The 26,017-nt window shown below is 42.5% G+C and overlaps 1 protein-coding gene and 1 pseudogene across 3 annotated transcripts; one reads left to right on the top strand and one right to left on the bottom strand.

Annotated features, from left to right (window-relative positions):
* Window positions 1-1,830: 1,830 nt before the first annotated feature.
* LOC112255331 lies at window positions 1,831-3,652 on the bottom strand (annotated as a pseudogene).
* A 17,506-nt stretch (window positions 3,653-21,158) lies between these two features.
* Window positions 21,159-26,017, top strand: mlnl (motilin-like). Of its 3 annotated transcripts, none has more exons than XM_042325032.1 (6): window positions 21,159-21,258; window positions 21,628-21,758; window positions 22,447-22,554; window positions 22,758-22,865; window positions 24,730-24,769; window positions 25,743-26,017. In XM_042325032.1, the coding sequence occupies exons 2-6, from the start codon at window positions 21,639-21,641 to the stop codon at window positions 25,844-25,846; spliced, it is 480 nt and encodes a 159-aa protein (XP_042180966.1). In that variant the 5' UTR covers window positions 21,159-21,258; window positions 21,628-21,638; the 3' UTR covers window positions 25,847-26,017. The 3 variants fall into 3 exon arrangements, with proteins under 3 accessions (XP_042180966.1, XP_042180968.1, XP_042180967.1); XM_042325034.1 differs by having other exon boundaries at window positions 21,173-21,281; window positions 22,758-22,866; window positions 24,732-24,769; window positions 25,743-26,014; XM_042325033.1 differs by lacking the exon at window positions 25,743-26,017 and having other exon boundaries at window positions 21,173-21,281; window positions 22,758-22,866; window positions 24,732-24,863.

The following is a 26,017-nucleotide window of genomic DNA, read 5'->3' as shown; positions in this document are numbered from 1 at the left end:
GTGGTTCATGAGAAGATTTATAAAGATTTTTCCTAAATTCCAAGATGGCGGAAAGTCCATCATGACGAATGTTATAGGTCCGCAGAGGCAATATTGTTTGGTGGAGCTGTAGGTCAAATATGATGCTTGTGCCAAATTTGGCACCATAGTTACTCTTGATGGTTTCTACCATCCTGCCAATTTATACCACTTTTTTACAAATCTGTTGTTGAGATATTGTCTGGAAGGAAGGAACTACCCGAATAATAATACAACAAATACATGATGCGCTAGGACCCCTAACAAGCCGAGTAACAAGTAAAAAAGTGAAAACAAAATCACAATAGTTCTGACCTCAGTTTTCCAATTTACAAGTGTGGCTTATCCAGTCTAGCAGAAAGCATCTCCACTCCTGAGTCATTCAGTCTGTTGAAACTCAAGTACAGGCCTTTTAAGGCCCAATCGGGAAATTCTATGCCCCCTGTGGTAATACAAGAAAGTACTCAAATGATTGAAGATTAACTATCCTTACAAAAAATCAAACAAAGGTACATGTATGCCAATCAGTGCACACTAAGTGTACAAGGCATGCATCAAAAAATACTTTTTATCCTAAATTAAACTCACTGATTGTTTCTGGGATCACTGGCATTAGAGCAGTAATCAAAGTTGCACAAGATGGTTCTTCTGTGAGTTTACAGCCAGAGAGTCTACAAAGACAGAGACATCAATTGGATAAAACACGTTGTCTTTTTCCATGTATTTATTGTTTGTTTTAAGAAACTCAGCATAGAAAGCATGTGTGAAGTGAAGCTGAACATAAAGCACCATTAAACAATAATTTCATTTCTATGTGTGTGCCCATTACTTAAAACGTGCAATATGCAGAAATCGCTCCGCTATTTCCTGGTTGCTAAAATTCTAATAGGGTAGCCTAATTTCAGTTTCTGTGACAAAACAGGCAATGTATAGTATAGAGAATCATAAAAATGACTTTAATGGAGTCCATGGAATGGTATCAATCACATGGAAACCACATCTTTGATGTGTTTGATAGCATTCCATTGACTCCATTCCAGCCATTATTATTATGACCTGTCCACCCCTCAGCAGCCTATAACTCACATTTCTATGTGAATTTGGTCGGGTCACCCACAAAGTTACATATTGCAGCATTAATGCTCAAAACACGCTCTAAACCTTATGGAACAGTTTGTCAGAGTCAATCTGTGGGATGTTATCATGATATCATACTTAGACCCCTCCAAAAGAACTGACCTCAGTGTTTCCAGTTTACAATGTGGAGGTTTTAATCCAGCAAAGAATAACATCTCTTTGCAATCATCAAAGGAATTGTTACTCATGTCCAGGTCTCTCAGAGGTGAGTCTGCAAATTGGAGAATGGAGGCCAGTAATTCGAAGCACTCATTTGAGAGTACATTGCCAGATAATCTGTAGAAATAAAGAAAATACAACTAATTTAACTTGTGATGTAGTGTATGTCAGGGTCGCTTAACTAATGTTTTGAAGGTAGACTCAGCAAAATAACATTTCCACGAGCAGCACACACAGTATCTGAGCACTTGCTCAGGTTCGCTTCACACTGTTCACAGCGTGGTAACCATGTGACCAAAACAGCAGAGAAGTTGAGCATCAGGCTTCAATGCTCTTAGTTGTTGCAGAAATTGACCCACTAGGCTTTTTACTTTCTGCATCTACATCATATCGCTGAGTTTACCTTTGAGTATTATTTTGATTTACCAGGTAACTGTAAGCAATTGACAAATGAAAACCCAGTGCTACTAGGGGTATCAGAAAGGCTCTCACTATAGTAAAAATGTCAGTTCATGGTCAAATCTGATTGTGTGAATTCTGGATTAATACTTGCATTGCCTTTCTGCAGTTCCTCACAACTGGAAGCAGTCTCACATCACCCGTAATACCCGTGTTGTATCCGTTCACGTCAAACTCATCCAGCACCTCGTCTGACATTTCAAGCATGTAGGCCAGTGCTGAGCAATGACAGGTGACAGTTCTGTTTCTGCATGATTGTCTGACTTAAGGTACTTTAGAATGTCCTCTTGTACTGAATTGTCTTTTATCTTAGTCAAGCACTGGAGAAGATTGATGTATCTTTCGGGTGAGTAATCCCCTACAATATCGTGATCTCTAAAATATGTCATCATTTTCTCAACAGATTCAGAACCGTTCTCACTTTGTGACAAGAGGCCTTTCTAAGTAGCCTCCAGTGAGATGCCAACAAGGAAGCGGAGAAACAGGTCCAGGTGTCCATTCTTACTCTGCAAGGCTTTAACAACCATCATCTGCAGAAGCCTGTGCAAGGGAAGCTCATCCAAGTGGCATTCTTTTGGCACATTTTCCAGGAATGGCTCCAGCTCCTTGACGTTCTTGATCACACAGCAGTGGAACACGTACAGCGCAGCAAAAAACTCATGGATACTCAGATGCACAAAGCAGTAGACCTTCTTTTTGTACAACACAGACTATTCTTTAAAGATTTCTGTGCACAACCCACAGTACACTGTAGCTTCACTGACCACAATGCCATACTTATTCAGGTCCTTTTCATAGAACATGAGATTGCCTTTCTCTAGGTGCTCAAATGATAGCCTCTCCAATTTCAGAATGAAATCTTTCCTTGATTCCAAGATCTTCTGTGCATCTCTCTCATTTTGCCCCAGATACTTTTCATTTGCCAGGTTTGTCTGAATGAGCAGGAAGTGAGAGTACATCTCAGTCAGAGTTGTAGGGATCTCTCCAAACTCATTTGTCATCAGCAATTCTTCAAGGACTTGGGCAGAAATCCAACAATAGACTGATATGTGGCACGTGATGTAGCAACTTCTTGATGTTGTAAGGTGTGAGATTATTCTGCTGGCAAGATTATCATCACTGGTTCTTTTCCTGAAATATTCTTCTTTCTGTGGGTCATTGAAACCTCGTACTTCTGTCACTTGGTTGATGCACTTACTGGGAATCTGATTGGCTGCTGCTGGTCTGGAGGTGATCCAGAGGAGAGCTTTGGGAAGCAGATTACCCTTGATAATGTTTGTAAGCAACACATCCACTGAGGATGTCTTTGTAACATCAGTCATCCTCTTGTTTTTATGGAAATCCAATTCAAGTTGGCTTTCATCCAGACCATCAAAGATGAACAGACCTTTACAAGCAGCAAATTCCTTTGTCTTTTATCTCTGCAAGTTCAGGGTGGAAGTCATTCAGAAGTTCAGAAAGACTGTACTGGTCATCTTTGATCAAATTCAGCTCTCGGAAAGGAAGAACAAAGATGAAATCCACATCTTGATTGGCTTTTCCTTCTGCCCAGTCTAGGATGAACTTATGCACAGAGACAGTTTGTCCGATTCCAGCTATGCCTTTCGTCATTACTGTTCTGATGGGTCTCTCTTGTTCCGGTAAGGGTTTGAAGATGTCATTGCAGTTGATTGGAGAGTCTGGTGCCTTTTTTCTCCTGGATCTTTTCTCAATCTGCCACATTTCATGTTCATCATTCACCCCTTGACTTTCTCCCCCATGTGATCTACAGGTTTGTGTAGATCCTTTCGAGATGAGTTTCATTGTCTGCGTTGCCCTCAAACACAAACTGAAACTTCTCCTTCAGACTGGATTTATGCTCCTCTTTAACTCTTTGCATCACAATGTCCACTGCAAGGATAAGTTATATAAAATCCACAATAAGTGAAGATAAACATTTCATGGTAACATTTTGAACTGCAAAAGCATTATCGTTAATGTCGCCCTCAATCTAATATACACGTGTTTTACTACTACAACACTTATCACAATCATTTAAAATAAAATAAAAGTGATGTTTTATTGTTATACACCAGTCTTTTACTTTCGGTTTTGTACACCAGCTTCAAACAGCTGAAAATGCTACATTTTGCTTATTGAAAAGACATTTCAAAACGGTTTAGATGGTACAATGATTCACATAAACTGAAATTAGGCCAACTATTACAATTTTAGCAACCATGAAATGGCAGAGCGATATCTGTATATTGCGCCTTAAACCTAGGCCCTTTTGTTACCTCATATCCCAGCGATAATGCCTTGAGAAGAAAACACTTACATTTCCTTGCCATTGGCTCAATTTGCCCTGTTATGTTCTGTTAATTACTGATGTCCCCTTTAAGAATGGAGCACCCTTGGTCATGCACAGTGTTGTTCTATGTTATTCTGGTACTATCTCGTTTTAGTAAATGTGAAGGTCCAGTTAATTTCCTTGTATGGTGTGTCGCAGACGACACCATTCTGTATACTTCCGGCCCTTCTTTGGACACTGTGTTAACAACCCTCCAGGCAAGCTTCAATGCCATACAACTCTCCTTCCGTGGCCTCCAATTGCTCTTAAATACAAGTAAAACTAAATGCATGCTCTTCAACCGATCGCTACCTGCACCTACCCGCCTGTCCAACATCACTACTCTGGACGGCTCTGACTTAGAACAACTACAAATACTTAGGTGTCTGGTTAGACTGTAAACTCTCCTTCCAGACCCATATCAAACATCTCCAATCCAAAGTTAAATCTAGAATTGGCTTCCTATTTCGCAACAAAGCATCCTTCACTCATGCTGCCAAACATACCCTTGTAAAACTGACCATCCTACCAATCCTCGACTTTGGCGATGTCATTTACAAAATAGCCTCCAATACCCTACTCAACAAATTGGATGCAGTCTATCACAGTGCAATCCGTTTTGTCACCAAAGCCCCATATACTACCCACCATTGCGACCTGTACGCTCTCGTTGGCTGGCCCTCGCTTCATACTCGTCGCCAAACCCACTGGCTCCATGTCATCTACAAGACCCTGCTAGGTAAAGTCCCCCCTTATCTCAGCTCGCTGGTCACCATAGCATCTCTCACCTGTAGCACACGCTCCAGCAGGTATATCTCTCTAGTCACCCCCAAAACCAATTCTTTCTTTGGCCGCCTCTCCTTCCAGTTCTCTGCTGCCAATGACTGGAACGAACTACAAAAATCTCTGAAACTGGAAACACTTATCTCCCTCACTAGCTTTAAGCACCAACTGTCAGAGCAGCTCACAGATTACTGCACCTGTACATAGCCCACCTATAATTTAGCCCAAACAACTACCTCTTTCCCAACTGTATTTAATTTTTATTTATTTATTTATTTTGCTCCTTTGCACCCCATTATTTTATTTCTACTTTGCACATTCTTCCATTGCAAAACTACCATTCCAGTGTTTTACTTGCGATATTGTATTTACTTTGCCACCATGGCCTTTTTTGCCTTTACCTTCCTTCTCACCTCATTTGCTCACATTGTATATAGACTTGTTTATACTGTATTATTGACTGTATGTTTGTTTTACTCCATGTGTAACTCTGTGTCGTTGTATCTGTCGAACTGCTTTGCTTTATCTTGGCCAGGTCGCAATTGTAAATGAGAACTTGTTCTCAACTTGCCTACCTGGTTAAATAAAGGTAAAATAAATAAATAAAATTGTATTCTGAGTCTTTCTTATTATATAAATAAGTAATTAGAACTAAGACACTACATACCCCATGGCCATTTGCTCAACTTAACCAAAGGCAGATTATCCCACACAGCTACAAGGATGCACTTTCATTCTAGGTTTAGGACCTCATATTGAAACTTATAGAGACCCCAGCTGATGTATAAAACAATCTTAAATGTATATACTTTGATTTAGATACAAGCATCATGAAACCTCTAACACAATACATTAATTTAACTTGGTAAAAATATATTTTTTTGACCTAACTTGCTTACCACTTTTTCCATGTGGTTTCTTCCTTCACAGACTCCATGAAATGATGACCTCGTCGTAGATATTTGGTCAACCAGAAAAGTCATTTTTCTGGTTCAGTACCTTTTTAAAACGTAACAACTATGTGTACCTCTACTGCTGTTTCCCATAATTGGTTGGCTACTATTAAAAAAATATATTACTGTAGCTTTTCAACTGACTTCCTATTTCGCAACAAAGCATCCTTCACTCATGCTGCCATACATACCCTCGTAAAACTGACTATCCTACCGATCCTTGACTTCGGCAATGTCATTTACAAAATAGCCTCCAATACCCTACTCAACAAATTGGATGCAGTCTATCACAGTGCCATCCGTTTTGTCACCAAAGCCCCATATACAACCCACCACTACGACCTGTATGCTCTCGTTGGCTGGCCCTCGCTTCATATTTGTCGCCAAACCCACTGGCTCCAGGTCATCTATAAATCTTTGCTAGGGAAAGCCCCGCCTTATCTCAACTCACTGGTCACCATAGCAGCACCCACCCGTAGCACACACTCCAGCAGGTAAATTTCACTGGTCACCCCCAAAACCAACTTCTCCTTTTGGTCGCCTTTCCTTCCAGTTCTCTGCTGCCAATGACTGGAACGAATTACAAAAATCACTGAAGCTGGAGACTCATATCTCCCTCACTAACTTTAAGCATCAGCTGTCAGAGCAGCTTACAAATCATTGCACCTGTACATAGCCCATCGGTAAATAGCCTTCCCAACTACCTCATCCCCATATTATTTTTTTCCTTTTTTTTTCTCCTTTGCACACTAGTATCTCTACTTGCACATTCATCTTCTGCACATCTGTCACTCCAGTGTTTAATTGCTAAATTGTAATTATTTCACCACTATGGTCTATTTATTGCCTTACCTCCCTAATCTTACTTCATTTGCACACACTGTATATAGACTTTTCTATTGTGTTATTGACTGTACGTTTGTTTATTCCATGTGTAACTCTGTGTTGTTTGTGTCGCACTGCTTTGCTTTATCTTGGCCAGGTCGCAGTTGTAAATGACAACTTGTTCTCAACTGGACTACCTGGTTAAATAAAGGTGCAATAAATAAAATAAACTTATTAAGACAGGTATTTGCTGAGGGTGCACCCTACAATCTACATGCTAAGAACATCACAGGGTTGCAAATGTACATGCAGCTATACCAGGCTGAAATGAAATATTTCCGGTTCTGTCATATGGGCTGCTGGTTGTATGCAACGTTTCCTTATTCCTGTTCTAATTTCGCCTGCTACTGTGTTTGGTGTTTGTTTTTCTACGGCTTACATCTCTTCCTGACAGAGAGTTTGTTAACTAGTGTTGCTATTCTACTGGTCAGTAGGTTGGTCAAATCGATGTCTTTTTCACCCCAAATCGTTTTTTGTGCCTACAGCTAGAGACTAAGGTGTAATCTGGTTAGCGAGCAAGAAATGCGAATCGCTTTGCTATACTGCACTCGAACGACTGATATCATATCTCTTAGTTATCGATCAAATGTGTGGGGAGGCACGTTCCCATTCAATTGTCAAAACGTGGGCTGGGACAAGCATGCATGGCAGTACTGTGAAGTTAGCTTTATGTTAAAGATTCGGACTTTGCTCGTCAATACCTTTTCAAAGGAACATTCAAGGATGATATGAATGTCATATTTAAATCAGATGGCGAACAAGTTACACCCCTTATTTTCGCTGTTACATTGCCTTTTCTAAAAATTAGTGTACGCTCAATTCTGTCTCATTCTCCGTGCAGTTGCAACTAAGGGACCGTGTTAAAAGTGCAATTGAACCTAGTATTAACTGCAACACTTCAATAGCTTTGTAACCATATGACAAATCTCAAACCAACTGTAATATATTCAGGGATCTCTCTAATCATGACAATTACTTTTGTATATATATTTTTTTACTTTGGCTGTTCATTTATTACATTTGATTATTTAATTAATTAAAGTTTAAAAATACTTCCTTATTATCACTTGAATACAACCAAATGTTATTGGTTCAGGGACATTGTCTGTAGAATCTACGGCAATTGCATTAGAGTTGTTTGACTTTGGGTATTTTTAATAAATTAATTTTAAATAAAATACTGGCATAAAAACTTCAATACCTTCCATCTCATATGAATTTCATGAATAACCAACTGTTATTGGTTCAGTGACCTTGTCTGTACAATCTACTGTAATTACTTTTGTAATTAACTTTTCGTAATTTGTTTTTACTTTTGCCATTTTAAATGAAATATCTCATTATATGTAAAAAATACTTGCTTAAAACTTCAATAGCTTCCACCCCACATCACTTGCATGAATACAACTGTTTTTGGTCCAAGGACCTTGTCTGCACAATCTACAGCAATTATATATGTGTTTTTTGACTTTGGCTATTTTCTATTAATTGAATTTAATTATATGTAAAAGCTCACTCAACATTATTTTTTAAAAGTGTAATTAAATTCATATAGGGCATGGGAAAGACAATTAGGAAGAAAACTATTTTCAGCTGGTGGTGCTAATGGGAGACCATACAGGTTGGTACTCAGGGTGTGGGGTACTATGGTCAATGTCTCCACCTATTGATGAAATACAGAAGTGGAACCAGTAAAAAACAATTGGAAAACTGGGCAAGCAAGCTTTTTTCAACTACAGTATATGTAATTGATATACAACCATTTCTTTATAATACATGTTGAATATGTTGGGTATTTGAAAATAAACAACAGGGCTAAACAAAACTAGGATAAACAAAACTAGGATAACAAAAAAAATATCAACAGCTTAGGCAAAAAGGTCTAACAACTGGTTTGGACAACAGTTTGTTTACTTGTGTAAACAAGAATTACAAATGCCAGGGACAATCCGCGGTTCCAGCCACAATGGCTTACCGCGTCTTATAACTTAAGCTTTATGTCTTCTATGTGAATCCATTCTTTTTACAAAGTAATTGAATACACTTGTATTTAGAATTCCATTTTCAGATACTTCTTTATTGCCTATTACTGTAACTCAACCATTGTCTCTTGCATATAGCTAATTATCTTTATGGAGTCAGGTAAACATTTTAACAGGCTAATTTCTTAGTCTTATTACGAGTCACATATGATGTATATATAATATACTGTATATTCACACATGGAATATTACTGCACACTACACATGGCCTTATTTCTATTACAGCATATTGGATGACTGTCAATCATTCTCCATTCACCCAACTCAATGTACCAGCGATAGTTTTAGGCTTCTATGTGATAATCTAATTTTCCCTGTACCCATTATGAGGTTGCTACAACCTAGCCTATGAATGAAAGTTAACAACTTAGGTGCACAGGTCGAGAGAATTTTGAGTAATTAAGGTGACAGGCAGTGACACATTCAATACCGCCTTGCACAATTTGTTTCTGCAGATAGCTAATCTAGGGTGAATAATCATTAGTCCAACAGTTGCAAACGAGAGTTTCTATTGGACAAATTCATATATGTTTATACCAGTTTTGTTCTGTTGGCTTTCATTTAAGAAAAGTTTTTCAACAGAATAGGTGCAATGAAAACACCCCTGATCACATGCAAACACAGTTCACTTTCATAGCAGCCATATACAAACAGCTTGTTGTATATATAATTCCTTCTCGCATCTAGTGTATCTACGCGCTCTCCTCCCCTTTCTCTTCGCTTGTGGACTTCAGTGCACAAGACATCAGCTGTCTTTAACCAGGTGAAAAACATTTCCAAGCCAAACCTTCATGTCATGATGGCTAACTGCTACACACATCTGTGTCACATCATAGTCAACATAGCTACTAGAACTAACAGGTTAGTAAACCCATTACAATCATGCAGTCAGCAGCAAGCAGTTTAGCAGTGGCAAAACCATCACTTGTCAATCCTAGAGCACTTTGGGATGATTTTGTTTTTTATATATACAAAAAAAGTCATTTAATTTAGTTTAATTTCTTATCATTTTTGCCTCATATTGTTCTGAAAAGAAGAGCCTTATTTGGTACATATGTTTTACTTGTAAATTAATGTTAAATTAATACAGTATATCCACATGTCACCAAATAATTGATTAAAACACACTATTTTGCAATAACGGTCTACAGTATCCTCAGCAGCACTCTGTAGGATAACACCTTGGTGTAGACAGAGGACAGCTAGCTTCTGTCCTCCTCTTGGTATATTGACTTCAATACAAAATCTAAGAGGTTCTTGGTTCTCACCCCCTTCCATAGATTTACACAGTAATTATGATAACTTCCGGAGGACGTCCAAATAAAATAGCGGTTGACTCTTCCCATCCACTCCACCCTGAATTCCAGCTCCTTCCCTCTGGATGCAGGTACAGACTAACTAAGGTTAAAAAAATAGGGCCTTGTTCTCTTTTATTCCGAATGCAATTCTGCAACTTAACAAATGTTGGACTAATTGCACTTAGCACTTGCACTATGAAATTGCACTTACCATGCCTATTTGTTTTTAAATATTCTTAGCTATTTATTTAACATTTTTAGATGTTATATGTTTTATGACTGCTGCAAGATGACTTGCCTCTTGAGGACATTAAAGCTTTCTGAATCTGAAAACCTATCAGAGCTCTTGCAGAATGAACTGACATGTTGTCCACCCAATCATAGGATCCAAGAATGAATCTAGTCCTGAAAGCATACGCTACAGCTAGCTAGCACTGCAGTGCACACAATGTGGTGAGTAGTTGACTCAGTGATGGAAAAAGACAATAGTTGAACAGTTTTGAAAAAATGAATTTCTTCAAAAAATAAGGAGAAGCAGTAGAGATAGAGCTAGCTATATTTCTTCTTGTCATTTTTTTTCTTCCATTCAGTGAATGCAGTTAGCAATTTTAGCCTACTCAAACAGAGTTGGATGCTATTTTAGCTAGCTGGCTATGGCTATCCAACGCTGGAACTCTTCCAAGTCAAGGTAAGCTTTTGATTTGATTAATTTATTGCCACAGTGGCCTGTCGGTGTAACTGTTAAACTGCTTGCTGACTGTACACTGTACTGCATGATCGTAGCGGCTTTACTAACGCGTTAGTTCCAGTAGCTAGCTATGACTTTAGATAATATGGTAACAACATATTTGTTGTCTCCACCAAGTCTGTCCCCAAACAATTTGATTTGCTGGTTTGAAGTATTTCACTTTCAAATAGCTTTGTTGACTGTTGCTGGGTGCTATCGTCTTCCATCAGCACCGGCCTGCACCGGCCAACACCCCTGTACCCTAAGCTCTCCTGGCCCCTTACACCAAGTCTGAATTTGTCCTGCTAGGTGACCTAAACTGGGAAATACTTAAACCACCCGACCAAGTTCTAAGCAATGGGACTCCCTAAATCTTTCTCAGATTATTACCAATCCCACAAGGTAGGACTCCAAACACCCAGAAAAGGCTACTCTTCTTGTATTTTTCCTCACAAATAATCCTGATAGGTATCAGTCCGGAGTTTTCTGTAATGACCTTAGTGATCACTGTTTTACAGCTTGTGTTCATAATGGCTGCTCAGTGAAATGACCTGTCCTGATTTGTCATAGACGCTTGCTAAAAAACTTGAAAGAGCAAGCCTTCCTTCATGAACTGGCCTCTGTAAAATGGTATAGAATCAGCTTGATCCCTGTCGAAGATGCTTGGACCTTCTTTTTTAAATATTTTCAGTAGTATTGTAAACAAACACGCCCCCATAAAGAAAATAAGAATTAAAAACAAGTTCAGCCCCTGGCTCGACCATGATCTTGCAGAGTTACTCTACCTCAAGAATTGCATTTGATGAAAGGTTCGGCACACGCATACTCAGGCTGACTGGCTCTCGTTCGGACAAATGAGAAATAAGTGCACTCAGGCTATCCGGAAGGCCAAAGTTCAAGGAGCAGTTCTCTCTCTGTGGGTCTAACCCCAAGAAGTTCTGGAAAACAGTTAAAGACCTGGAGTATAAACCCTCCTCCTCACAGCTGCCCATGTCACTTAAAGTTGATGATGTGGTTGTTACTGACAAGAAGCACATGGCTGAGCTTTTTAATCACCACTTCATTAAGTCAGGATTCCTATTTGACTCAGCCATGCCTCCTTGCCCTTCCAACATTTCCTCATCTCCCACCCCTTCTATTGGAACTATCCCGATGCTTCTCCCTCTTTTTCCCCTGCCTTGCTACAAAGTTTTTTCCTGCAGTCAGTCACTTAGTCCGAGGTGCTAGAGGAGCTCCTGAAACTTTACCCCCAAAAAACATCTGGGATAGATGGTTTAGACCCTTTCTTCTTTAAGGTTGCTGCCCCTATAATCGCCAAGCCTATCTCCGACCTTTTTAACCCATCTCTCCTTTCTGGGGAGGTTCCCATTGTTTGGAAGGCAGCCACGGTTCGTCCTTTATTTAAAGGGGGGGGTCAAGCTGATCCTAACTGTTATAGGCCTATTTCTATGTTGCCCTGTTTATCAAAAGTGTTGGAAAAACTTATCAATAATCAACTGACTGGTTTTCTTGATGTCCAGGTTATGGACATCTCAGGTTATGGATGTGTCACTGCAACCTTAAAGGTCCTCAATGATGTCATCTTTGCCCTTGATTCTAAGCAATGTTGTGCTGCTATTTTTATTGACTTGGACAAAGCTTTTGTAATGGTAGACCATTCCATTCTTGTGGGCCGGCTAATGAATATTGGTGTCTCTGAGGGGTCTTTGACCTGGTTTGCTACCTACCTTTCTCAAAGAGTGCAGTGTATAAGGTCAGAAAATATGCTGTCTCAGCCACTGCCTGTCACCAAGGGAGTATCCCAAGGCTCAATCCTAGGCCCCACGCTCTTCTCAATTTACATCAACAACATAGCTCAGGCAGTAGGAAGCTCTCTCATCCATTTATATGCGGATGATGCAGTCACATACTCAGCTGGCCACTCCCCGGATTTTGTGTTAAATGCCCAACAACAAAGCTTTCTTAGTGTCCAACAAGCTTTCTCTACCCTTAACCTTGTTCTGAACACCTCCAAAACAAAGGTCATGTGGTTTGAAAAGAAGAATGCCCCTCTCCCCACAGGTGTGATTACTACCTCTGAGGATTTAGAGCTTGAGGTAGTCACCTCATACAAGTACTTGGGAGTATGGCTAGACAGTACACTGTCAGCACATATCAAAGCTGCAGGCTAAAGTTAAATCTAGACTTGGTTTCCTCTATTGTAATCTCTCCTCTTTCACCCCAGCTGCCAAACTAACCCTGATTCAGATGACCATTCTACCCATGCTAGATGACAGAGACATCATTTATAGATCAGCAGGTAAGGGTGCTCTCGAGCGGCTAGATGTTCTTTACCATTCAGCCATTCAGTCATCATTTTCCACCAATGCTCCTTATAGGACACATCACTGCACTCTATACTCCTCTGTAAACTAGTCATCTCTATATACCTGTCGCAAGACCCACCGGTTGATGCTTATTTATAAAACCCTCTTAGGCCTCACTCCCCCCATCTGAGATATTTACTGCAGCCCTCATCCTCCACATACAACACCCGTTCTGCCAGTCACATTCTGTTCAAGGTCCCCAAAGCACACATATCCCTGGGACGCTCGTCTTTTCAGTTCGCTGTAGCTAGCGACTGGAACGAGCTGCAACAAACACTCAAACTGGACAGTTTTATCTCAATCTCTTCATTCAAAGACTCAATCATGGACACTCCCTACTGACAGTTGTGGCTGCTTTGCGTGATGTATTGTTATCTCTACCTTCTTGCCCTTTGTGCTGTTGTCTCTGCACAATAATATTTTTATCATGTTTTGTGCTGCTACCATGTTGTGTTGCTACTATGTTGTGTTGTCATGTGTTGCTGCCTTGCTATGTTATTGTCTTAGGTCTCTCTTTATGTAGTGCTATGTTGTCTCTCTTGTTGTGATGTGTGTTTTGTCCTATATTTATGTTATTTATTTTTTTAATCCCAACCCCCGTCCCCACAGGAGGTCTTTTGCCTTTTGGTAGCCCGTCATTGTAAATGAGAATTTGTTCTTAACTGACTTGCCTAATTAAATAAAGGTTCAATAAAAATAAAAATAAATGTATGAAAAACATTGTAGGCTGTGTGTAGCGGTTAATGGTTCTGGTATGAAGGTTTGGCTTGGAAAGGTTTCTTTGCCTGGTCACAGACAATGCACTAAAGTCCACAAGCGAATTGGAAAAGGTGAGAGGAGGAGAGCTCGCAGATGCGAGAATTAATACAACGAGCAAAGTGATCATGCTGTTTGTACAGTGCATTCAGACTTTTGCTTTCAGTACTAGACTTTTTACACATTTTGTTACGTTACAGCCTCATTCTAAAATGTATTAAATTGTTTTTTTCCCTACACACAATACCGCATAATGACAAAGCAAAAACAGGTCGCTGCACAGCAATTTTCATGACGCTACAAGTTTGGCACACCTGTATTTGGGGAGTTTCTTCAGTTCTTATCTGCAGATCCTCTCATGTATGTAAACTTCTGACCCACTGGAATTGTTATACAGTGAGGTATAAGTGAAATAATCTGTCTGTAAACAATTGTTGGAAAAATGACTTGTGTCATGCACAAAGTAGATGTCCTAACCAACTTATATATACAGTTGAAGTCGGAAGTTTACATACTTAGGTTGGATTCATTAAAAGTCATTTTTCAATCACTCCACAAATGTCTTGTTAACCAACTATAGTTTTGGCAAGTCAGTTAGGACATCTACTTTGTGCATGACACAAGTAATTTTTCCAACAATTGTTTACAGACAGATTATTTCACGTAGAATTCACTGTATAACAATTCCAGTGCGTCAGAAGTTTACATACACTAAGTTGACTGTGCCTTAAAACAGCTTGGAAAATTTCAGAAAATTATGTCATGCTTTAGATGCTTCTGATACGCTAATTGGCATCATTTGAGTCAATTAGAGGTGTACCTGTGGATGTATTTGAAGGCCTACCGTCAAACTGCCGCTTTGCTTGACATCATGGGAAAATCAAAAGAAATCAGCCAAGACCTCAGAAAAAACATTGTAGACCTCCACATGTCTGGTTCATCCACGTTCATCTGTACAAACAATAGCAACACCATGTGACCATGCAGCCGTCATACCACGCGTTATGTCTCCTAGAGATGAACGTGCTTTGGTGTGAAAAGTGCAAATCAATCCCAGAACAACAGCAAAGGATCTTGTGAAGATGCTGAGGAAACAGGTACAAAAGTATCTATATCCACAGTAAAACGAGTCCTACATCGACATAACCTGAAAGGCCGCTCAGCAAGGAAGAAGCCACTGCTCCAAAACCGCCATAAAAAAGCCAGACTACGGTTTGCAACTGCACATGGGGACAAAGATCGTAGTTGAGAGAAATGTCCCCTGGTTTGATGAAACAAAAATATAACTATGTGGCCATAATGACCATCGTTATGTTTGGAGGAAAAAGGGGGGGCTTGCATGCCGAAGAACACCATCCTAACTGTATAGCATGGGGGTGGCAGCATCATGTTGTGGGGGTGTTTGCTGCAAGAGGGACTTGTGCACTTCACAAAATAGATGGCATCATGAGGGTGGAAAATTAAGTGGATATATTGAAGCAACATCTCAAGACATCAGTCAGGAAGTTAAAGCTTGGTCACAAGTGGGTCTTCCAAATGGACAATGACCCCAAGCATACTGCCAAAGTTGTGACGAAATGGCTTAAGGACAACAAAGTCAAGTTGTTGGAGTGGCCATCACAAAGCCCTGACCTCAATCCTATAGAACATTTGTGGACAGAACTGAAAAAGCGTGTGCTATCAAGGAGGCCTACAAACCTGATTCAGTTACACCAGCTCTGTCAGGAGGAATGGGCCAAAATTCACCCAACTTATTGTGGGAAGCTTGTGGAAGGCTACCTGAAACATTTGACCCAAGTTAAACATTTTAAAGGCAATGCTACCAAATACTAATTGAGTGTATGTAAACTTCTGACCCACTGGGAATGTGATGAAAGAAATAAAAACTGAAATAAATCATTCTCTACTATTATTCTGACATTTCAAATTCTTAAAATAAAGTGGTGATTCTAACTGACCTAAGACAGGGTATTTGTACTTGGATTAAATGTCAGGAATTGTGAAACTGGGTTTAAATGTATTTGGCTAAGGTGTATGTAAACTTCCAACTTCAACTGTATATAAGGAACAGTGTAACGGTTTTCTAGGTGTGAAGGAGAGTCGGACCAAAATTCATCGTGTAGATTGTGATCCATGTTTAATCAAACAAACGTAACACGAATACACACAAAACACTACAAAACAATAAACGTAACGAAAACCGAAACAGCCTATACTTGTGTCAACTAACACAGCGACAGGAACAAAGACACTAAGGACAATCACCCACACCAAACTCAAAGAATATGGCTGCCTAAATATGGTTCCCAATCAGAGACAACGATAAACACCTGCCTCTGATTGAGAACCACTTCAGACAGCCATAGACTTATCTAGAACACCCCACTAGCTACAATCCCCCATATATACACACCACATACAAAAACCCATGCCACACCCTGGCCTGACCAAATAAATAAAGATAAACACAAAATACTTCGACCAGGGCGTGACAGAACCCCCCCCCCTAAGGTGCGGACTCCCGAACGCACCTCAAAACAAATAGGGAGGGTCCGGGTGGGCGTCTGTCCATGGTGGCGGCTCCGGCGCGGGACGTGGACCCCACTCAATTAATGTCTTAGTCCCCTCTCCTCGCGTCCCTATATAGTCCACCCTCGCCGCCGACCATGGCCTAGTAGTCCTCACCCAGAAACCCACTGGACTGAGGAGCAGATCGGGACTGAGGGGCAGCTCGGGACTGAGGCAGCTCGGGAGTGAGAGGAAGCTCAGGAGTGAGAGGAAGCTCAGGAGTGAGAGGAAGCTCAGGAGTGAGAGGAAGCTCAGGCATGTAGATAAATCTACCAGATCCTGGCTGGCTGGTGGTTTCGGCAGATCCCGGCTGACTGGCAGATCCTGGCTGACTGGCGGATCTGGCAGATCCTGGCTGACTGGCGGATCTGGCAGATCCTGGCTGACTGGCGGATCCTGGCTGACTGGCGGATACTGGCCGACTGGCAGATCCTGGCCGACTGGCAGATCTGGCAGGTCCCGGCTGACTGGCGGATCTGGAAGAGTCTGGTTGACTAGCAGATCTGGAAGAGTCTGGCTGACTGGCGGATCTGGAAGAGTCTGGTTGACTAGCAGATCTGGAAGAGTCTGGTTGACTAGCGGATCTGGAAGAGTCTGGTTGACTAGCGGATCTGGAAGAGTCTGGCTGACTGGCGGATCTGGAAGAGTCTGGTTGAGTGGCGGATCTGGAAGAGTCTGGCTGAGTGGCGGATCTGGAAGAGTCTGGCTGAGTGGCGGATCTGGAAGAGTCTGGCTGAGTGGCGGATCTGGAAGAGTCTGGCTGAGTGGCGGATCTGGAAGAGTCTGGCTGACTGGCGGATCTGGAAGAGTCTGGCTGACTGGCGGATCTGGAAGAGTCTGGCTGACTGGCGGATCTGGAAGAGTCTGGCTGACTGGCGGATCTGGAAGAGTCTGGCTGACTGGCGGATCTGGAAGAGTCTGGCTGACTGGCGGATCTGGAAGAGTCTGGCTGACTGGCGGATCTGGAAGAGTCTGGCTGAGTGGCGGATCTGGAAGAGTCTGGCTGAGTGGCGGATCTGGAAGAGTCTGGCTGAGTGGCGGATCTGGAAGAGTCTGGCTGAGTGGCGGATCTGGAAGAGTCTGGCTGAGTGGCGGATCTGGAAGAGTCTGGCTGAGTGGCGGATCTGGAAGAGTCTGGCTGAGTGGCGGATCTGGAAGAGTCTGGCTGAGTGGCGGATCTGGAAGAGTCTGGCTGAGTGGCGGATCTGGAAGAGTCTGGCTGAGTGGCGGATCTGGAAGAGTCTGGTTGACTGGCGGATCTGGAAGGGTCTGGCTGACTGGCGGATCTGGAAGGGTCTGGCGGATCTGGAAGAGTCTGGCTGACTGGCGGATCTGGAAGAGTGGCTGACTGGCGGATCTGGAAGAGTCTGGCTGACTGGCGGATCCTGGCAGACTGAAAGATCTGGCTGCTCCATGCTGACTGGCGGCTCTGGCTGCTCCACGCTGACTGGCGGCTCTGTCTGCTCCACGCTGACTGGCGGCTCTGGCTGCTCCATGTAGGCTGACAGCTCTGGCGGCTTCGTGCAGACTGGCAGCTCCTTGCAGACTGGCAGCTCCTTGCAGACTGACAGCTCCTTGCAGACTGACAGCTCCTTGCAGACTGACAGCTCTGGCTGCTCCATGCAGACTGACAGCTCTGGCTGCTCCATGCAGACTGACAGCTCTGGCTGCTTCATGCAGACTGACAGCTCTGGCTGCTTCATGCAGACTGACAGCTCTGGCTGCTTCATGCAGACTGACAGCTCTGGCTGCTTCATGCAGACTGACAGCTCTGGCTGCTTCATGCAGACTGGCAGCTCTGACTGCTCCATGCAGACTGGCAGCTCTGGCTGCGCTGAACAGGCGGGAGACTCCTGCAGCGCTGTGTCGGAGGAAGGCTCTGGCTGCGCTGAACAGGCGGGAGACTCCGGCAGCGCTGGAGATGAGGAAAGCTCTAACAGCGCTAGATAGGCGGGAGACTCCGGCAGCGCAGGAGAGGAGAAAGGCTCCGACAGCGCTGGAGAGGCGAGGCGCACTGTAGGCCTGATGCGTGGTGCTGGTACTGGTGGTACTGGACCGAGGACACGCACAGGAAGCCTGGTGCGGGGAGCTGCTACCGGAGGGCTGGGGTGTGGAGGTGGTACTGGATAGACCGGACCGTGCAGGCGCACTGGAGCTCTTGAGCACCAAGCCTGCCCAACCTTACCTGGCTCGATGCCCACTCTAGCCCGGCCGATCCGAGGAGCTGGAATATTCCTCACCGTGCGCGCACCACTGCATAACACGGTGCCTGCCCGGTCTCTCTAGCCCCCCGATAAGCACAGGGAGTTTGCGCAGGTCTCCTACCTGGCGTAGCCATACTCCCTGTGAGCCCCCCCCCAAAGATTTTTTTGGGGCTGACTCCCGGGCTTCCATCCGCTCTGCCGTGCTAGCTCCTCATAATGCCGCCTCTCTGCTTTTGCTGCCTCCAGCTCGGCTTTGGGGCGACAATAATCTCCAGGCTGATCCCAGGGTCCTGTACCGTCCAGTTCCTCCTCCCATGTCCATTTCTCCAGGTGGTGCAACCTCTCCCACTGTAGCTGCTGCTGCTCCTGCTGCTGCTGCCTCTGTTGCCTCTTCTCCTGTTGCACCTTTGGGCGGCTACACTCCCTGGTTTAGCCCAGGGTCCTCTCCCGTCGAGGATCTCCTCCCATGTCCAGAAATCCTTCTTACGCATCTCCTCTTTGGGCTGCTCCTGCCTGTTGACACGCTGCTTGGTCCGTTTGTGGTGGGTGATTCTGTAACGGTTTTCTAGGTGTGAAGGAGAGTCGGACCAAAATGCAGCGTGTAGATTGCGATCCATGTTTAATCAAACAAACGTAACACGAATACACACAAAACACTACAAAACAATAAACTTAACGAAAACCGAAACAGCCTATACTTGTGTCAACTAACACAGCGACAGGAACAAAGACACTAAGGACAATCACCCACACCAAACTCAAAGAATATGGCTGCCTAAATATGGTTCCCAATCAGAGACAACGATAAACACCTGCCTCTGATTGAGAACCACTTCAGACAGCCATAGACTTATCTAGAACACCCCACTAGCTACAATCCCCCATATATACACACCACATACAAAAACCCATGCCACACCCTGGCCTGACCAAATAAATAAAGATAAACACAAAATACTTCGACCAGGACGTGACAAACAGAAGCTTCGTCCTAACCCCAGAGAGATAGCGAGAGATAGAGGTATGCTGGTGGCGTGCTATGACACAACATTCATTTCTTTATGACAGATGGCTATTGCGTCTGCTAACAGCTATAGATATACAGAAGGAGGCTAATTTGTAAATTTTCGATCAGAATATTTTGTATAAAGATAAGCATTATATTTTTAGATTATAGGATTAACTCTGGCAGGCCTGAAACAGTCTTCTTCAACTCACCTCACCTGTCGGAGGCAGTAGGTCCGCCAGGGCAGGGCGCACTGCCTTCATTTCATAGGCCTGCAGTAGCTTAAGCTTAATAATAGCTACACAATAGCAAACCTTTGTTTTATTGGTCACTACCCTCACCTGTGCCCAATGAAAAAAACACAACTCTCCTCAAAGCAAACATTTTTAAGTTTGACAATCCCTCTCCTATTTTGGTCCATCCCTCCCCCCAGTAAATTTCAACCTGTCCCTAACCACTCAACAAAAAATGTAACTGGCCAAATCTAGACATTAAAGGTTTCCTCATGCTCAGTCAATCACGCTTATTGCATAAAAATAAATAGAGAAAATTACAACACTGTCGGAACAAGCAAAGGATAGCCTACAACAAAGACCAGTCACTAAAACACATTTGACATTTATCTCTATGAATTTATTATGTCCATCTACAGTCCATTTAGACAAGGTCCACGTCACATGAAGGATATCTAAAAATGTTTTTTCTAAAATACCATGCAAGAATGATTGATTAAATAGTAAACAAGTGAAGTGTTACAGCAGGAAACGGTATGGTAAAAGTCATCCACGGTAACCTGTTACCAGGAAATGAATGTATGTGGTGCCATGTGTGTAGCTGAGTGTTACAATGCCAGGTCATAAACGTCACGGTAGACAGGATATTACTGAAGAGCTGAGAATGTATTATTGGCTATAACTGAAGCAGCCCCCCCCCCCACACACACACACATACATGTGCACACACAAACAAACATAGTCAAAAACAGCATGTACATTTGGCATAGAATTTTCTCTCTCAAAACGTCCTCTTTAATCAGAATTGTCTGTGCTCTGACATTATCTGGCAGTAAGACAATAACAAGGGAAATAGTACTGTAAACACATAATAAATCCTATTATTATTCTACTTTTTTCCACAGTAACCCCCTTTGCTACTGTTATTTTTCACTGTCTTTTTACTGTTGCTTTTATTTCTTTACTTACCTATTGTTCACCTAAGCCTTTTTTTTTACTTAGAAGTTGCACTGTTGGTTAGAGCCTGTAAGTAAGCATTTCACTGTAAGGTCTACTACACCTGTTGTATTCGGCGCACGTGACAAATAAACTTTGATTTGATTTGATTCAAGAAGAAAGGCAGCCCATTCCCATTAAGACATGCCTGTGTTTCCGGGAGCTGGAGGAGAGTGGCTGGTAGAGCTGTTGAGGAGCAGATGTCAGAGGGGACAGTAAAAGAGACCGAGGGATGAGGATGTGGATCCATATAAAGAGCAGGGTCTCTAGCAGGGTGACAGAACAGCAGGACACAGCCAGTTAGCTCATCACCAGCAGGGACTCACACAGGGAAACAGAGTGGGTAGTTCAACAAGTTGGCGGTATGGATCTGTCTGTCTCTGTCTGTCTCTCTTTCTCTGTTGGTCTCTCTTTTTCTGTCTGTTTGTCTGTCTGTCTGTCTTTATCTATCTCTGGCTCTGTCAGTCTCATTTTCTGTTTGTCTTTTTGTATTTATTTATTAAGGAGTTTACTCACCGTGTGTGTGTTTTTTGTGTGCCTGTCTGCATATGTACGTGCTTGTGCTTGAGTGTTTGTGTGAGCAGCCATCTGTGCAATCAGTTTACTTTCATTACATGATGTTGACATTACACAAGTCAATTGTCTTGGTCAGCATCATTATTCTTGAATGGTCAAACAACATCATACAAACAAGTTTGTGTTGGACAGGACTAAGCAGGATGACCATGCGTGGAGCGGTGACGGGCTGTGTGGTGCTGGTGTGTCTGGTGGCCATGCTGCATGAACGGGCAGAGGGACACTTCTCCTTCTTCAGCCCCAAAGAGATGAGGGAGTTGAAGGTGAGAAGCGTGAAGTGAGTCACAGGAAGGGGGGGACAGAGGTAAACAAAACAGCCAACCCACTGGGAAAAAACTGGTTGAATCAACCAAACAATGTGATGACATTGAATCAACGTGGAAAACGGATTGGATTTGCAAAAAGTCATCGACATCAGGGAATTTGGTCTTTTTTTCTAACCTAAAACCAATGACAGGGTGACATTTTTTGTTGATTTCATGTTAGTTGACAACTCAACCAAATGTAAATGAAAACTCGATGTTGAACTGATGTATGTGCCCAGTGGGAGAATACCAGTGTCACGTTAAGAAGGGTGCACGGTACTGTATTTTGCAGATAAAAATGCCATGACCAGAGCTGATATGATTTCTAAAGCTGAGGCATGTCTGTTCTACACAATCTGTGTCAGACCTGGGTTCAAATACTATTTAGGGTATTCAGAGACATTAAATATTTTGATATTTTTGATTTGAAAACAAGTAGTTGAATATTGGAATATATTTAAAAAATACTCAAATAAATACTCCCATGAATTTGAACCCATGTCTATTTGGTATTTGATATAAGTATTTTAAAATGTTTTCAAACAGTAGGTTTTTTCCAGAAATGATTTGAAAATTCTTTAAAATACTTCCAATAGAAGTAGTTGATTCAGACACATTATTTGAAAATATGTGTGTATGTGTTTAGGCCCTACAGGATAAGTTGGGGAAGAAGGACATAGAGCCTCGGTCAGAGGATGGACAGTTTCAGGATGTCACCATCCAACAGCTTCCTGAGGACGATGGTGGAACTCCTGTAAGTACACACACACACACACACACACACACACACACACACACACACACACACACACACACACACACACACACACACACACACACACACACACACACACACACACACACACACACACACACACACACACACACAGAATGTGTGAAAGTTTTTTGTTGTTGACTATTTTGTGTTATAAAAGTCTAATAAATGTGTGTGGACAGGGGAAGACAGTGGAGATAAGTGTTCGACTGACAGCCAAACAGCTGGAGCATGTGGCCCCTGTGCTGGAAGACATCATCCATGAAATGGTGGAGCAGGCAGAGAAAAAAGGTACCCATGACCATAGAGATATAACACATGAAATTAGATGCACATAACAGCCACAACTGTCTGTCATCATGGGTGATTACAGGACATTTACAGCCTGGTTCAACTGCATACAGTACCAGTCAAAGGTTTGGACACTCCTACTCATTCAAGGGTTTTTCTGAATTTTTTCTATTTTCTACATTGTAGAATAATAGTGAAGACATCACAATGATTAAATAACACATATGGAATCATGTAGTAACCAAAAAAGTGTTAAACAAATCAAAATATATTTTAGATTATTCAAAGCTGTCATCAAGCACAAGGTGGTTAACCTTATTTGCCTTGATGACAGCTTTGCACACACTTGACATTCTTACAACCAGCTTCATGAGGTAGTCACCTGGAATGCTTGAAGGAGTTCCCACGTATGCTGAGCACTTGTTGGCTGCTTTTCCTTCACTCTGCGGTCCAACTCATCCCAAACCTTCTCAATTGGGTTGAGGTCAGGTGATTATGGGGGCCAGGTCATCTGATGCAGCACTCCATCACTCTCCTTCTTGGTCAAATAGCCCTCACATAGCCTGGAGGTGTGTTGAGTCATTGCCCCGTTGAAAAACAAATGATAGTCCCACTAAGCGCAAACCAGATGAGATGGTGTATCGTTGCTGTGGTAGCCTTGCTGGTTAAGTGTGCCTTGAATTCTAAATATATCACAAACAGTGTCACCAGCAAAGCATCCCCCACCATCACTCCTCCATGCTTCACGGGGGGAACCACACATGCAGAGTTCATCCGTTCACCTACTCTGCGTCTCACAAAGACACAGCGGTTGGAACCAAAATTCTCAAATTTGGACTCATCAGACCAAAGGACAGATTTCCACCAGTATAATGTCCATTACTTGTGTTTCTTGGCCCAAGCAAATCTCTTCTTCTTATTGGTGTCCTTTGGTAGTGGTTTCTTTGCAGCAATTTGACCACGAAGGCCTGATTCACGCAGTCTCCTCTGAACAGTTGATGTTGAGATGTATCTGTTGATACTTGAACTCTGTAAAGTGTTTATTTGGGCTGCAATATGAGGTGCAGTTAATTGCCCATTTCTGAGGCTGGTAACTCTAATGAACTTATCCTCTTCAGCAGAGGTAACTCTTGGTGTTCCTTTCCTGTGGCTGTCCTCATGAGAGACAGTTTCATCATAGCTCTTGATGGTTTTTGCGACTGCCCTTGAAGAAACTTTCAAAGTTCTTTACATTTTCCAGATTGACTGACCTTCATGTCTTAAAGTAATGATGGACTGTCATTTCTCTTTGCTTATTTGAGCTGTTCTTGCCATAATATGTACTTGGTATTTTACCAAATAGGGCTATCTTCTGTATACCACCCCTACCTTGTTACAACACAACTGATTGGCTTAAACAAATTAAGAAGGAAAGACATTCCACAAATGAACTTTTAACAAGGCACACCTGTTAATTGAAATGCATTCCAGGTGACTACCTCATGAAGCTGGTTGAGAGAATGCCAAAAGTGTGCAAAGCTGACATCAAGACAAATAAAGCTGACATCAAGACAAATAATCTGTCTGTAAACAATTGTTGGAAAATACTTGTGTCATGCACAAAGTAGATGTCCTAACCGACTTGCCAAAACGATAGTTTGTTAACAAGACATTTGTGGAGTGGTTGAACAACGAGTTTTAATGTCTCCAACCTTGCAAAAAACTTCAGGTACAAAATCAGGTAAAAACACAAATCAGGTATACAGTGCTTAAAGTTGAGAGGCTCTGACATATTTGTACTATCTCTCCCTCTCACGTTCTCTCTCTCTCTCTCTTTCCGTTCCTTTTCTCTTTCTCTCTCTCTTCTATCTCTTTCTCTCTCTCAGCCAAATGAGGAGACATAAGACCACAGGAAACATCAAAGGTGCCAGTATACTATAATTGACCAGGAATACATGCACAGATAGCTTGTTATGTGTCAATGATATGAATAAAGGGAAACAATCATTTCAACATTACTTTGCTTGTCTTGTGAAATTGCTGTATATCCATATATGTCACACTTACATACCCTACATTCGAGATTGCAGTGTCTATGTAATGTAAAGAAACAACCACTCATTGCTGGTAGTGAGTTAATTGACAACATTCCCTCTTCTTTACACATAAGCATGCACAAATGTGCACGCATGAGCACACACACACACGAGCACATACATTTACGCTATTTAGCAGACGGTCATATCCAGAGCAACTTACAGGAGCAATTAGGGCTGAGTGCCTTGCTCAAGGGTACATCAACAGATTTTTCACCTATTCGGCTCGGGGATTCAGACCAGCAACCTCTCGGTTACTGGCCCAACACTCTTAACCACTAGGCCACACACGCACGCACACACACACACACACACACACACACACACACACACACACACACACACACACACACACACACACACACACACACACACACACACACACACACACACACACACACACACACACACACACACACACACACACACACACACACAGTATTTGAGGATGGCCGGAGGGCATTGGAGGTTGGAGTATTTAGCATTTGAAACAGCTTTTTCCTGCAATCTAGAGCCATTATCATTATGCTTAATTCTATGTAAAAACGGTAAATTTTTCTGCATCGCTAACATCTAATCATATCAAATTTTATTTGTCACATGCGCCGAATTCAACAGGTGTAGACCTTACCGTGAAATGCTTACTTACAAGCCCTTACCCTTACCCAACAATGCAGTTCAAGAAATTGTCACACCCTGATCTGTTTCACCTGTCCTTGTCACCCTTCTTCCCCATTCCCCATTAAATACTGTGTATTTACACCTGTGTTTTCTGTCTGTCTGTCTGTCTGTCTGTGCCAGTTTGTCTTGCTTGCCAAGTCAACCGGTGGTTTTCTCTTAGCTCCTGGTTTTCCCCCAGTCTCTCGTTTTCTCGTCGTCCTGGTTCTGACCCTTGCCTGTCCTGACTCTGAGCCTGCCTGCCTGCTTGACCACTCTGCCTGCCCCTGACCTCGAGCCTGACTGCTGCCCTGTACCGTTTTGGACTGTGCCCTGGCTATGAACTATTGCCTGTCCCCGACCTGCCTTTTGCCTATCTCTTGGACTATAATAAACCATCTGCCTCCTGTGTCTGCATT

Source organism: Oncorhynchus tshawytscha, linkage group LG07, assembly GCF_018296145.1.
Source record: "Oncorhynchus tshawytscha isolate Ot180627B linkage group LG07, Otsh_v2.0, whole genome shotgun sequence".
NCBI classification, from domain to species: domain Eukaryota; kingdom Metazoa; phylum Chordata; class Actinopteri; order Salmoniformes; family Salmonidae; genus Oncorhynchus; species Oncorhynchus tshawytscha.
Note: the sequence above shows the minus strand (reverse complement) of the source record. Positions and strands in the feature narration are given on the sequence as shown.